Raw genomic sequence first — 15940 nt, forward strand, 5'->3', positions numbered from 1 at the left:
CACCTGTTCTGCTGGGGCAGCCCTGGCATGAACCTCATGCAGGATGATGATTCTTGCATTGTCCCCCACTCAATCCCCAGCCGTGCTCCCCAGTCACATCACCCACATCCTTCCCTGGCATCAGATGCTCTGAGATTTATATAAGTGATATCCCCTGGAGCCTAGCGGATATCTGGCCTCCTTCAACTTTCCCAGCTCAGTCAACATGCTGCTGTAGACATGCAGCCAGATGAAAACATACACGTAATGCTATGCTTTCTCTAATGGTTTGGCCTGATGCTCCATCACAACCATCGCGGGAGATAGGATCGGGACTCTGTGTGTTTGCGAGTCTGGGAGGTGGTGGAAGTGGCAAACTGTTCCCTAGGTGCCAGATAACATCTCAGGGTTTGGCTTGTTAGACACAATGTTATTTTTAAGCTTTTGAACCTGAATGACTTGAGGTGAGGCATCTTCGGTTTCTGATGTCTCAGACACCTGTTTTACTATTTATGCAGCTGCTTAGGCTCTGAAGAAAGGAGGAGTATGGACTTGGAGGTGCAAAAATCTGGGTTTGGATGCTGACTCTAGAATGACTTTCCCTCCCTGAACCTCCATTTCCTCATCCACGTGAACAACAATATCTTGCAGGGTCTGTCTAAGGGACAAGTAGGGTAAATGCTTGTTATCATTGAAGATTAAAACTGTGCAAACCAATGTTTTTGAGGTGTACCACTGTCACACTTTGGAAAGAATTAGGATGAAATGAGGATGAACCAGATGTAAGTTACTGGGAGACAGATTTAGCTCAACATGAAGGTTCCTTTGCAGTGGTTAGCTTACTGCAGATGGAAGAGATGGCTTTAAGGAAGTAGTGAGTTCTCCAACAGGAGAAGTATTCAAACAAAGAATGCCATAGAGGCTTTCAAGCATTAGATAAGGGATAACTGAACAACTTAAACCTTCTATAATCATGTGGCATATGGGTCTCTCTTCCTCTTCATGGGTTGCAGATAAGGCCAACTTTGCAAAGCATCCACCTGTGGCTGTCCTGCCTCTTGGAACAGGAAATGACCTGGCCCGCTGTCTCCGCTGGGGAGGAGGTGAGTCTGTGTGGGAGGGGCACTATCCTCAGGATAAGCACCCCAGTCTACAGGGAGGCTCTTCAGAGCTAGGCTGAGCTCCCCTCTTAAGGATTACATTCCATGGAGAAATACTCAACTCTGCTGCTGCTGCTGCTAAGTCACTTCAGTCGTGTCCGACTCTGTGTGACCCCATAGACGGAAGCCCACCAGGCTCCCCCGTCCCTGGGATTCTCCAGGCAAGAACACTGGAGTGGGTTGCCATTTCCTTCTCCAATGTGTGAAAGTGAAGTCACTTGGTCATGTCTGACTCATAGCTACCCCACGGACTGCAGCCTACCAGGCTCCTCCGTCCATGCGATTTTCTAGGCAAGAGTACTAGAGTGGCCTGCCATTGCCTTCTCCGACTCAACTCTAGGATCATGTCTAATCCATGCCTTTGCCCTGATCCCAGGGCCAGTGTCTGCCCTTCACAAGATTTACTATCAGCCTTAAACTCTTGACTTTGAATCTGTCTCCCTCTATGTGTGTGCTGCGTACTAAGTCACTTCAGTCGTGGCCAACTCTGTGCGACCCCACAAACTACAGCCCGCTAGGCTCCTCCATCCATGGGATTCTCCAGGCAAGAATACTGGAGTGGGTTGCCATGCCCTTCTCCAGGGAATCTCCCTGATCCAGGGCTCCTTCACTACAGGCAGATTCTTTACCACTGAGCCACTAGGGAAGCTCTGTCTCCTTCTGCAGAACAAGTCAACTCCTTTGTCTCCTCTCCAGGATTCATCCCAGTCAGGGCTCAAGTAGGAAATTTTCTGCCTGAAATTCCCCCTCTCCAAATTACTGACTTTCTTCTGAATTGGGACTCAGAATGCAGACTGAAAAGTCCAATTAACCAGTTACCAGGGGCATTTCAGATCATCCCAGGGCCAGGGCCCCTCATTCTGAAATTCCCCTAAGAGGGACCTCAGAGTAGTAACCAGCTTATAGGGCAATGGCCAGGAGCTAAGAACTCTGCAAACTGCAATAGCGCCCAAGGAGCTGATCACGCTTCAGAGAGTGGAGAGGTTCAGGACAGCACTTGGAGCGGACAGATCAGGCTGGCAGACAGAATTGAGATGAGACTCCAGATGGCTGATCAATTCTGGGAGTGATTCAAGACCAGGCCCATAGCGGTCAGTGTGCCTGCTTGGAGGGCGGGGGCAGAGCAAGCAGAAGTTAGCCCCAGAAGGAAGCTGACAGGCATGGGAAGAGCTGCCAGGGTCCTCAGCCACACACTGGGCTTGGGAAGGACCCTCTACTCAAGAGGGACAGCAAACTGTGGCCTCAGGCTCTGGGCGTCTAGGCAACAGAGCAAGGCACCAGTTTCCCACAGCTCTGTGCTCCCAGTTAGCATCAAGGCCCTCAGCTCCCGCAGTACTTTCACTGCCATCTTGTGATACATCCCCTGAGGGGCTGACCAGACCCCTGACAGCTTGGAAATGCTTTTCAAGCTTGTCCCAGAGGTAAGCAGGAACATGGAAGTGTTATTTGAAAGAAAAGGCTGTCTCTCCCACTAACTTTTTACTTACAGTTCACTTGCTACATTAGTTTTCCATTGCTACTATGTACAAACAAGGGCTTCCCTGGTGGCTCAGTGGTCAAGAATCTGAATGCCAATGCAGGAGATACAAGAGAGGAGGGTTCAATTCCTGGGTGGGGAAGATCCCCTGGAGAAGGAAATGGCAACCCACTACAGTATTCTTGCTTGGGAAATCCCATGGACAGCAAAGCCTGGAGGGCTACAGTCCATGGGGTTGCAAAGCGTCAGACATGACTTAGCCACTAAACAACCACAAACTATATAACAACTAACGATTATAAACATAGAGGCTTAAAACATCCTTGTATCAGCTCCTGTAGGTCAGAGGTCCCAGAACAGTGACTTCCCTGGTGGTCCACTGGCTAAGACTCTGCACTCCCAGTGTGGAGGGCTTGGTATCAATCCCTGGTCAGGGCACAAGATCCCACGTACTGCAATTAAGACCCAGTGCACCCAAATAAATGCTTTAAGAAGAAAAAAAAAAAAATTCTAGAACAATGTGACTAGGCCTCACCAGATAGAATCAGGGCACTGAACAGGCTGTGCTCCTCTCTGAACACTCTAAGGGAAGAATTTCCTTCTAAAACTCTTTGAGGTTGTTAGCTGAATTCCATTCTTTGTGGATCTGAGGTCTGTGTCTCTTTGCTGGTGGTCAGCTGGGATTCACTCTCATATCCTAGAGGCCTTCCTCATCCCTTGTGTGATGGATCCCTCCATCTTCAAAGCTGGCGAAAGAGACTCTCCCCCAGTTCCAATCCCTCTCAAGCTTTAGACCTATTTCTTAAGGAAGAGCCCAGTCTTTCTGAAGACTCACCTGATTAGGTCAGATCCACTTAGGATAATTCTGCTTTCTTAAAGTCAGCTGTGCCATATAATATACCAAATCACAACTGACTAGCCCATCTTATCCACAGGTCCTGGGGGTTGCTGGGTATATATCCCTCAAGGGCAAGAAATGTGGGGACCATCTTAAAATTCTGCCTACAGCACTGTCCGTCTGTATCATGACACGGTCCTAGAACAGATCCTTAGTTCTCCCATGGGCAGCTTCCCAGCCATCCAGTGCTCTGATTCCCCAGGGCTCGCTTCAGCTACACAGGCCTACCCATCTTTGGCCAGCACCCGGCCCTACCCCTGCTACTCTGGCTTCCAGACTGCCCTGGCTTCTGTCTAATTACTCCAGATTGTCCTCTCCTTCTCTGTGGCCCAGGGAACCTGAGTGACTCTGGCCTGGACACACTGGGGGTGCCCAGGGGGTGCCCCACCCTGATAGTTGCGTGAGCAGCAACCAAGCCTTTCTGCTCTGGGGGCAAATGCAGCACTGCACTCCGCAGGTTATGAAGGGGGCAGCCTGACAAAAATCCTGAAGGACATCGAGCAGAGCCCCTTGGTGATGCTGGACCGCTGGCGTCTGGAAGTCATGCCCAGAGAGGAGGTGGAGCATGGGGACCAGGTCCCGTACAACATCATGAACAACTATTTCTCCATCGGTGTGGTGAGTTGGCCAGGAAGGGCTTTTCTGCATGGGAGAGAAGTGCCCAGGTGGGCAAGAAGGTTTCTAGTCTTTCACTGTCCACTCTGCGTCCCTGCTCTTTACTTGTCCCAGCTTCCCCTGCCTCAACTTGGGTCCAGGCGTCCTCGCATCCAGCCTGGATGTGGACATCCTTACTGCACCCAGTCCTGTCCTTGTTTATGCAGGAAGTTCCTGCCCCTGTCATTTTATCCAACACAAGAAAACAGCAGCACATTTTTCAAAAGACCTATTACTCTGGATAATTTGAAATAGTTAAGGAAAAGCAACACCAAAAATTAACCAAGGATGAGGTCAGGAGGAGATTCTCAGTTGAGCTTCCAGAGATGGAAATGCTGATGCTCCAGGGAAGACATTGTGGTCTCAAGCTGGCTCCCTGGATTAGTTCTCAGAATTTTCTCTCTCCTGTCTTTTCTCCTCTTCCCAACCCCACTCCCCACACTCCAAGGGCACCTAAGCCTCTGGGTCATCTCCTCCTCGCTGACCCCTTAGGCTGAGCTCTGTGTTCCCCCTAAGCTCCCACAGTCCTCTGTGGTCACCTCTGCCTTAGACTAAAGGGTTTGTTTCCATGTGCCTGACTTAGCCCTCTTGCAACACACACACACACACACACACGTACGCATAAATACATACATATACATGTACAAACACACACAGAGTCTAAGGACAGCAGCACATTCCTCTTTCTTCCCCAGCTCCCATCACATGTAGCACAGCTAAGTTAGTTTGTTTTGCTGAACTCAGTTTCTGGTCCAAAGTGCATAGGTTGGACATTGCTTCCCAAATTGTTGGAGACATGATTGAGGGGAAAAGATGTCAATCTTTTCCATAAATAGATCTGGGGATTGGGAGGAAGGTGAAACACAGACATTAGCATTTATTGAGCACCTACTGTGTGTTCTCCACTGTGCTAGACTTTATTCTAGTCCTCACAGCAGTCCTGCAGGTATTATCGTCCCCACCATCTGCATGTTACAGAGACTTAAGGACACGGAACGTGGAAGTGTTGGAACTAGGGCACACACACTGTGCCTGACTCTGAAACCAGGTCCTTCTCTCTGCTGTCTTGGGAACTTTGCTGCCCAGTTTTATACGCACATGAATCCCTCCAGACCAAGACTGTGACCCTCTCAATCATCACTTCTGCCTCTTTTGCAAATGTTGGTGGTTTTTAAAAAAGGAGAGAAAAGGAGAAATGATAGGTAGTTTGAGGGAAGAACAGGGTTAAGGAAAGGGTTTTTTGTTTTCTTAATAAGAAAACTAAAAGGAGAGCCATGGAAGCAAAAAGGAAGAATAATAATCCCTTCTATTTATGGGATTTAAAACTCACCATATTTACAGATATTTTCTTGGTTCTTATGATTACACTGGAGGGCAGTATTCCCTCTGTTTGGTGATTGAGGAAATAGAGGATCAGATTAAGGGATTTGCTTTCATTCTCTGACTCCCAGTCCCCAACTCTCTTTCTGTTAACTAAAACAAAAGACAGGGGCATTGCTCGACCCGTGAATGGGCTCTGAAAGGATAGAGGTGCTGGTGAGAAGTATATTCAGGGTCTCTGCTGCCCTGATCTGGTTGATCGCCTCAGCTCCCCTGCACCCTCCTCAGTGGGGAGAGATACCTTTGCCTAGGACCTACCAGCTCATCCTCCTGTGTCGTAGGCAGAGGAGACCCCTCCATCCTCTTTTTGACTCAAAAGCTCCTCCTTTGGAGCCACAAGCTCATGCTCCACTTCATGCGAGGGGAACATGCATCCTTCAGCTCCTGCAAATGAGACCTGGCTGACAGGTCTGGTGTTGGAGGCCAGGGGGATTCTGGAGCATGCAGCTTGCCTCCATTACAGTATGACCGAAACACATGTCGTTTTTCCTGTAGTAACCAGAGAATAACGTGCTGACATGTATTGAGTACCTAATGCACACCAGGCAGTGTCCCTTTTGGAGGGTATAGCCTTTCCCCTTTTGCATTTTGCAAGAAGGAACTGTAGCTTAGAAAGATAGTGACCTGCCCAAGCCGGTGAGTGATGGAGCCGGGAATCCCTACTGTCCATAGCCCACCTTGCTGTGGACCCTCAGCCATGCAGATCCTACACAGGCCGTCATCTCCATGCTGCCAAATGCAGCAGCATTAGAGAGGCATCCTCAAAATTTACTGTGTGATGGCTCACCCATACCCTGCCCTCGGTCAGAAATGCAGATTCCACCCACATGACAGATCCTTATTCATATTCTGATTCAGTTGGTCTGGGCAAGTCTGGAAATGCACACCTTTAATAAGCCCCTGAGATGATTCTGATGCACACGGTCATGATCAAATCCTCAGTGAAGACAACCCATGAGAACAGAGGATGGTCAGAGGAAGTGGTTCTTCACAGGAACAGACACCAGACCTGCAGTAGGTGAAGGAGAGGAAAGGCAGACAGAAGGGGAAATCAGCACCTGTAAGCCCTGGGCCAGAGGGGAGAGCCAAGCCGCAGGACTGGGTCATCTGCCCGGGAGCTTCTTGAGGACAGGTTACGCCCCTGACTGTCTTCAGGGTCCTCAGCCCCAAGTCTTCTCTTCTCACGCCCAGCTCTGGCTGCCAGAAACAACAGTATTCCCAAGGCCTCCCTGTCCATCTCTACAAAGCACCATATGCAAAAAAAAATGACATTCACTTAGTACTGCTGACCAAATGGACAATCATGCCAAAAAGGAAGAGACAACCATCCTTCAGCTAGATAACCAAGCCCTAATCCCACGAGCCAAGACTGAGCATGGTTTTAATATATTCTTACAAATAAGAAGGAAGTGAGTGGAGGCATGGGCAGGAGGGAGAGAATAAAGGACAAATACAAACTAACTGCCCCCCAAGGAAAAGCATAGGAATAGATTCTCCATTTCCCTCAGCGCTCAAGATATGTATCGACCCCGGGCTGACCTACAGTAATCCAATCCGCTCATCTTTCAAGTTAAGAAGAACTTCACAAAGTCTTCCTCATGGTTTTTTTTCATATACCTTTAGCTTGTCCATGTTTAATATTTTATTGCAAATCAGTGAAGAAGCAGGATTGTTTTTCTCTCACTGGTGTAACCTTAGCCTTCTCTCAATAAAATGCTTGCAGGGTTTGTGTGCTCACTCTTTAAAAGCTGGAAAGGGAAATTCTTGAGAAAACAAGTAACCAACATGTAACCCTAAGAGAATCTGGAGCTGACATTTGCAGAAGCTTTTGCTCCCTATTTGACTTCCCAAACTCTGTAAGAGGAGAAACAGTATGTAAACCAACCCCCAAGCTTTACTTCCTTAAGACGATTAGAGTCGGACTCCTTTGGCAAAGAGGGTACTGCAAAGTCTTCGCCTCTTTTGAAGGACCTGGAATATCTTACTGATATCAAATGTCCGCTGCTCTGCATTTATAAGGCTGGTGACAGTGGCCCCGCTGAGCTATCCCTGGGTGGTAGGGAATCCACTCTGATGAATTAATACACTCCCGTTGGTGCCAACAGAACCCACTTCATAGATGGAGGGGTAGTGAGGGCAGAGTCTCCTGGCCTATGTAAAGAGGGACGTGGGCCTCGTTGCCTCTACATTCCCATCCACCACAGACTCCCCAGCCCTCCACCAGTGAAGAGCTGAGAGCCTTGAACTTCTCACTCCCTCCATCTGATAACATCCATTGGCAGGAGATTTTTCAACCCAGGCATTCAGGACACTACTTCCTCTGACTCCTCTGGCCTCTTCATCCCTGCTCTTTATTTTTGGATTTGCAGACATGTCAGGATGGCCAGGTATCAATGACAGGAAGTTTGGAACTGAAAAATCATTCCTGGGGTATGTGTAATTCTGAACACCGAAAAGGCTCTGCTTTCACTGAGCCTTAACAGGATGGGTGAACAGCTAATCCCTTGAGTCAATGAAATCTATTTCTGATGCGAGGGGAACCCAGGGGCCAAGGACGGGCCATAGCCATCACACTAACTCATGCACCATTTTTCACCTCACATTCTGTACTTACTAGACTTCACCAGCTAAGTTTCTGCAATGGCAAACCCATTAGGGAATTTATCAGAAAGTCATCATTTCCCTGCAAAATTTTCAATTCCTTCAGCCACAGGTTCTTATCGGTCACCTATGAGAGTCAAGAAGTTATAGGAACAATGGGACTGACTCAGAGGTGTCTTGGACAAGGGGTCTACGCTCTTTGTCATTCCCCAATCAGCCATAATTCTTCAGAACAATCCAAATACCAAATAATCTGTCTTGTTGTCTCCTTCCTGTTTTTTTTATCTCCATAAGTTGCCAAAGTGACTTAGAGCTACATTGTCCAATATGGTAGCCATTAGCCACATGTGGCTATTGTATACTCGACATGGGGCTACTCTGAGATGTAAACTGCACCCCAAATTTCAAAAATATAGTATGAAAGAATTTTCAATATCTCAATTTTTATATTAACTAATAGTGTAGTGATAATATTCATTGAAATATATTATTAAAATTAACTCCATTTGTTCCTTTTCACTTTTTTAATGTGGTTACTAAAATTCTTTTATTTCTATTGGACAGGACTGGCCTTGACATCCAAATAGCTCAGAGTCCAAATGATTACCACTTACATGTGGAAGAGGCACAAAAATCTTTCGTCCAACTCTGCACTTGGGAGTTTTAGTTCAGAAAAGAGTAGACATGTGTCCTTTTTGTCTCCTTTTTACCCCACTCTTCATAGAAGGGACCCTAGAGAATGAGGCCGTCAGAAATGAGTGTGCAGCATGTCCCTGAATGTGCAACTCCCACCTCCACCCCCACCTTCCAAACAGAAGACTCATTTTGCTGCAGTTATTACAGGAAAGGTTTGGAACCACTATAGCACTGGTTTCTAAAATTTAAATGAACTCACCTCTGAATGTAAGTACAGCCAGCTTAATGCCTGGCACAGAGAAGCACTGCAGAGGGTGGAGATGAATCTTGCTTCTCTTCTTAATCCCCAGGTAGAGCCTTTACCAGCATTGCTTTTCCAAACCTGAACAACAGTGGACCTGCTCAACTCCCTCTTACCACTTTGTGTATTTGTCACAGGGTTACACTGTCAAATTCAGAACCACATGCTTAACTAGTAATATTGTAAAGCCTGGTCTTTGTAAAAAGAACCTTTGCAAAACCTAGTTATGAAAAAAAAAAAAAAGGATAATGGGAATGACACAGAGGGTAGGGACCTATGCACATATCCTAGGGAATTAAAAAGCCAGGAGCCAGTCACAGCAGCATTGGGAGTGGGGGAGAGTGAAGTACAAATCGTGCCAGGCAACATGTGATTGCTTTTTTCTTCTTCTGGGTTTTTTTTACCCCCTGACAGAAGAAAATCAGTGCTTCAAAGGAACACAAGTAGACGGAATGTTTCTTGAATTCCAGAGAAGCATTTGACAGATGTCACATGAATCTTATTCAGCAAGCTCACAAAACTTGCTTAGGAGGGAGGTGGGCGCACTCTGAGGGCAGGAAATGTGCCTGCCTGGAGAAGCTGTGCAGGCTGCATCCACCAAGGGGGCGAGACCAGGCCCCCCCACCCCGCTCCTCTGATGTTGCCCCTGTCCTCCCATTGTCCACAGGAGTGCTTCAAATTCAACTCCTGATGTATCTTAAATGAATAACGAATCAGTAACTGGAGTTTAAATATTAAATTCCCAAGACATTGTTTCAGCAAGGAGTGTTCAGTTCAGTTCAGTTGCTCAGTCGTGTCCGACTCTCTGCGACCCCATGAATCACAGCACGCTAGGCCTCCCTGACCATCACCAACTCCCGGAGTTCACTCAAACTCATGTCCATCGAGTCGGTGATGCCATCCAGCCATCTCATTCTCTCTTGTCCCCTTCTATCCCGCCCCCAACCTTTCCCAGCATCAGTGTCTTTTCTAGTGAGTCAGCTCGTCGCATGAGGTGGCCAAAGTATTGCAGTTTCAGCTTTAGCATCAATCCCTCCAATGAACACCCAGGATTGATCTCCTCTAGAATGGAATGGTTGGATCTCCTTGCAGTCCAAGGGACTCTCAAGAGTCTTCTCCAGCACCACAGTTCAAAAGCATCGATTCTTCGGCGATAGGCCTTCTTCATAGTCCAACTCTCACATCCATACATGACCACGGGAAAAACCATTGCCTTGACTAGACGGACCTTTGTTGGCAAAGTAATGTCTCTGCTTTTTAATATACTATCAAGGTTGGTCATAACTTTCCTTCCAAGGAGTAAGCATCTTTTAATTTCATGGCTGCAATCATCTGCAGTGATTTTGGAGCCCAAAAAAATAAAGTCTGACACTGTCTCCACAGTTTTTCCATCTATTTCCCATGAAGTGATGGGACCAGATGCCATGATCTTTGTTTTCTGAATGTTGAGCTTCAAGCCAACCTTTTCACTCTCCTCTTTCACTTTCATCAAGAGGCTTTTGAGTTCCTCTTCACTTTCTGCCATAAGGGTAGTGTCATCTGCATATCTGAGGTTATTGATATTTCTCCCAGCAATCCTGATTCCAGCTTGTGCTTCTTCCAGCCCAGCGTTGCTCATGATGTACTCTGCATATAAGTTAAATAAGCAGGGTGACAATATACAGCCTTGACATACTCCTTTTCCTATTTGGAACCAGTCTGTTGTTCCATGTACAGTTCTGACTGTTGCTTCCTGACCTGCATACAGGTTTCTCAAGAGGCAGGTCAGATGGTCTGGTATTCCCATCTCTTTCAGAATTTTCCATAGTTCATTGTGATCCATACAGTCAAAGACTTTGGCATAGTCAATGAAGCAGAAATAGATGGTTTTCTGGAACTCTCTTGCTTTCTCCATGATCCAGCAGATGTTGGCTATTTGATCTCTGGTGCCTCTGCCTTTACTAAAACCTGCTTGAACATCTGGAAGTTCACGGTTCACATACTGCTGAAGCCTGGCTTGGAGAATTTTGAGCATGACTTTACTAGCATGTGAGATGAGTGCAATTGTGTGGTAGTTTGAGCATTCTTTAGCATTGCCTTTCTTTGGGATTGGAATGAAGACTGACCTTTTCCAGTCCTGTGGCCACTGCTGAGTTTTCCAAATTTGCTGGCATATTGAGTGCAGCACTTTCACAGCATCATCTTTCAAGATTTGAAATAGCTCAACTGGAATTCCATCACCTCCACTAGCTTTGTTTGTAGTGATGCTTTCTAAGGCCCACTTGACTTCACATTCCAAGATGTCTGGCTCTAGGTCAGTGATCACGTTATCATGACTATCTTGGTCGTGAAGATCTTTTTTGTACAGTTCTTCTGTGTATTCTTGCCACCTCTTCTTAATATCTTCTGCTTCTGTTAGGTCCATACCATTTCTGTCCTTTATCGAGCCCATCTTTGCATGAAATGTTCCCTTGGAATCTCTAATTTTCTTGAAGAGATCTCTTGTTTTCCTATTCTGTTGTTTTCCTCTATTTCTTTGCATTGATCACTGAGGAAGGCTTTCTTATCTCTCCTTGCTATTCTTTGGAACTCTGTATTCAGGTGCTTATATCTTTCCTTTTCTCCTTTGCTTTTCGCTTCTCTTCTTTTCACAGCTATTTGTAAGGCCTCTTCAGACAGCCATTTTGCTTTTTTGCATTTCTTTTCCATGGGGATGATCTTGGTCCCTGTCTCCTGTACAATGTCACGAACCTCTGTCTAGTGGTTTTCCCTACTTTCTTCAATTTCAGTCTGAATTTGGCAATAAGGAGTTCATGATCTGAGCCACAGTCAGCTCCTGGTCTTGTTTTTGCTAACTGTATACAGCTTCTCCATCTTTGGTTGCAAAGAATATAATCAATCTGATTTTCGGTGTTGACCATCTGGTGATATCCATGTGTAGAGTCTTCTCTTGTATTGTTGGAAGAGGGTGTTTGCTATGACCAGTGCATTCTCTTGGCAAAACTCTATTAGCCTTTGCCCTGCTTCATTCCGTGCTCCAAGGCCAAATTTGCCTGTTACTGCAGGTGTTTCTTGACTTCCTACTTTTGCATTCCAGTCCCCTATAATGAAAAGGACATCTTTTTTGGGTGTTAGTTCTAAAAGGTCTCGTAGATCTTCACAGAACCATTCAACTTCGGCTTCTTCAGCGTTACTGGTTGGGGCATAGGCCTGGATTACTGTAATATTGAATGGTTTGCCTTGGAAACGAACAGAAATCATTCTGTCATTTTTAGCCAACCATAAAATAAACCCATATCCTTGACTTGCCCTGTCTGCCTTTCAACAGCGGGTTGCTCACTGGGTTTACTCTTCTGCCAAGTAAAAATATTACGAAAGCTCCCCTTTGGCCCCTATCTTGCTTCTGGATTTTCTGTCCCCACCCTTAGCCCGTATTTTACTCACCACTCACAGCACATGCTCAAAAAAAAACAAAAAAAGTTGCTCCGTTGAACTATACCTCCTGATGTTTAACATTTTTTCCAGAAATTCTGTAGAACTTCCAAATCAAAAAATGAAATTGATTTAGCTAGACTCACTGTATGGAATTGGAGTTTTCTTTTAGCTACACATTCCAGTAAATGAGTTTCTGTATCTCTTGCCTGCACAAATCTGAATCAGCTTCCTTGTTCCGTCACCACCCCACCCCACCCCCACCACTCCCGCCCCCAGCTCAATTAGCCTGTTTATTTCTAAAACCCACCACCTGCAGCTGACATGCTGGCAGGAGGCCTGAGCGGTGAAGGGGCTTTTACACATTCTTCTGCTGGAAAAGGAGACCAGTTTACAAGAGCAAAGGACCAAATATGAGGAGGAAAGATGAGTTCAGTCTTAGGTCTGAAGTTCAGGGTTGGTTCTCCAGTGATACATTGTAGAGACAGCGGCAGCTACATGCTAGTAACAGCTAAGAGACCTGGATATAGCCCATGGCAGGGAATGTAGTCTGCAGAATGGATTCAAGGCTGAGAGGTTCTGCTCTGAGCATGGAGAGCCCGGAAGCCTGGTGACATGAGAGTCATCCTAACTGATGAGCAGGTGGCCAAAGCAGAGCAAAGGAATGTGCTAATAGTAGGATAGCAAAGTATCCATAGAATGTGGTAATGAGACTCTTACTGACCTTGGCAAGAGGCAGTTCCATGCAGCGATCAAGAGGCAAAAGCCAGAAGTCTAAATATATTTTTAATTATCTGCTAAGCCTGTTATCCAATGCTACCAATTCTGTCTTCTGATATGGATGACTAAGAGTTAATATATAACAGCCTCTACCAACATCAGTTTTCTGGTTTTGACCATGTACTATAGTTACATAATATGTTATCTTTGGGGGGAGCTGGGTGAAGGGGCCACAGGCACTCTCTGTACTATTTTTGCAACTACTTATAAGTCTTAAAATATTCCAGAATACAAAGTATTTCTTTAAAGAGTGAATAGGGTGAGGCATTTCCAAACACATTCAGCCCCATATGGGCTTCTGCATTCTCACTGTTCACAAACTCAGACACACTCCCTCTCCCCAAAGGGCAAGCCTCTCCCCCAAAGGGCAGCATCATCCCCTTAACTCACCCTGAACTAGAAAGGGTAGAGAGTGAACATTAGGAGGAGTCGTCTGGCATCAGCTCTAACAGTATGAGGGCCCTCGCCCCTAACCTTGGACCTGGTGTCCAGCCTCTGCTGGGGGCCTCCCTGGCCTCCCCCTGACATCTGGGAAGTTCAGTGAAAGCGTGTGTCCCTTCCCTTCCTTCCACATTGCACAGGGTAAGGACCACTAACCAGGAATCTGCTTTCTGTCCCTTTCCCTTTCAGGATGCTTCCATTGCACACAGGTTCCACGTGATGAGAGAGAAACACCCTGAAAAATTCAACAGCAGGTAAGAGGGCCCTGCGGGGGTGGCCGGTAGCCGGGACTGCACTGCCTGCCGGACTGCCTGCCCCACCCACGCGGCCGCGGGGCCCAGGCCTCCACCTGCGCTCTCCAGAATGTTCTCAGCTCCGCGGCCCAGGGCTTTCCTGCAACATTGCAGGAAGGAGGGTTTCCATTTCCAAGAAGAAAACAATGTCAGAAACCCACCACGGTCTGGCAGCCTGTCCCCTACCAGAGGGTGATGGTGCGATGGGAGGGCTGGGGCCAGGAGGGAGGGTATGGTGCACCCACCTTGGGGAGTAGGGGTCTGAGCTTGGTTAACTTGGATTCCCTCTCCTGGGGTACGGTCGCTTTCTCAAAACCTACAGCGCTCCCATCCTGAGCCCCTCGATTCCCCGGGAGAGGGGCAGGCAGAGGGCAGGGGCCGCGGCTTCCCTTCGTCACAAAGGGGAGCTGGTGGCAGCTCTGGCCATGGCCAAGGGGCCGAGATGGCGGCGCTTCCCCCTCCCCTCCCGGCAGAGGGCAGCAGAGAGCGGCCCTGCTGAGGCGGGGAGCCCACCAGAGCCCAGCCTCAGCCCGCGCACCTTGTGAAGGCCGGAAGCTTGGTCCAAAAATGGAATAGGAAAAAGGAAACCAGATCGTTTGCAGAGTCAAACCATTCTGCAGGCGGGTCCATAGAACTACCCCTGGGATGGTTCAGTAACCTTTCTCCCTTCTTTTTCTCTTCTTGGTTAATTTGCATCCTTTCTCTTTTCTTATGGTTGCACCTTATCAGGGTGACCACTGGATCCCATCCCACCCTCAGGCAGGTGGGGAGGAGAGTGGGTATTGATTTGAGCTCAGATTGAGTCTAAGGAACTTTATTTAGCCCACCAAGCAGAAGTCCAGTGTTACCACACACCTTCATTTAAAGCCATGCACTTCCTCAGAGCTCCATCATTTTCATTCCTCTTCTTTCCCCTGACCCCATGCCTGGGAGGTTAACCAAGATTACAGAAATCTTTTTAGGGATCAGAAACTGAACATAATGAAACCACTTCGACTTCAGGAAGAGTGATCTGTGGGATATAATAGTAGCTGAGCTAACCTTGTTAGTATGTATTTTCTCACACACACCAAGTCAGCTCACAAAACACTATTAAATATGTATATTTTCAACTCCTATTCCTACAATAGTCACAAACTTACAAATCAATTGATGGTTTTCTTGTGATCTTTTTCCCTCAATATATATATATACACACTCACAAAAATCACTTTTTAAAAAATACCCCTTCTCTTCCAGCCATTCCAGACCTTAAAGGTCCCCTTTTTACACAGATGCCATTATGCATGCTCATGCTCACATGATGCCTAAGATGCCAAATGTTTGTGAAATCCATGGGGGTTCTGGTCATTCATTCATTCGTTCAGTGAATATATCTTTTGAACACAGCACCAGGCACTGTTGTATAGGGGTTTGGATAGATATGTGTAGGAGGCTCACAGTCCAGGGATGGAGGAGGACTGGAAAGCAGATGTGCATGATGATTTGTGTTAGGTGATATGAATCCACAAAGCAGGGGCATGGAGTTTGATGTGGAGAGTCTTCCAACTAGAGAGATGCCTGGGCCAAGACACAAACAAGTTAAGTATTGCTTTTCAGGTTGACAGAAAAAAGAAGGGCAACCCAGGGAGAAGGAACCAAACGTACAAAAAGATCCATATGAGCAGTGGAAAACGGCCTGCCTGGGGAAAAGCAAACTCTTCGGTGTGGTCTGTTGGGTGGTCTCCTTTCATGGAAAGAAGCAAAGCCTCTGTAGACAGCAAGGAAGCAGAAGGCAGGAAGAATTTCTCCATACCCCAAAAATCAATAGACACGTGAACATATGACATAAAAAGAGCAATCATCAGTTATCCACATGGTCAGGTATGGTTAGAAAGATATCTCTGTCAGGAAACAGTTGTAGCTGTGCATTTCAGTGCAGAGTATGAA

General features: G+C 46.8%; 1 protein-coding gene across 4 annotated transcripts in view; it reads left to right on the forward strand.

The window, feature by feature from the left end:
- Window positions 1-15940, forward strand: part of DGKG (diacylglycerol kinase gamma) — a 226646-nt gene that overhangs the window by 121606 nt on the left and 89100 nt on the right. For all 4 annotated transcript variants that reach the window (XM_055408681.2, XM_055408698.2, XM_055408690.2 and 1 more), the window contains 3 exons: window positions 993-1082; window positions 3972-4132; window positions 13908-13972. In XM_055408681.2, the coding sequence (XP_055264656.1) occupies window positions 993-1082; window positions 3972-4132; window positions 13908-13972 (316 nt within the window). The remainder of the gene's footprint in view (window positions 1-992; window positions 1083-3971; window positions 4133-13907; window positions 13973-15940) is intronic.

This window comes from Moschus berezovskii, chromosome 1 (assembly GCF_049115385.1).
Source record: "Moschus berezovskii isolate FMDL1 chromosome 1, NW_MosBer_1.0, whole genome shotgun sequence".
NCBI classification, from domain to species: Eukaryota; Metazoa; Chordata; class Mammalia; order Artiodactyla; family Moschidae; genus Moschus; species Moschus berezovskii.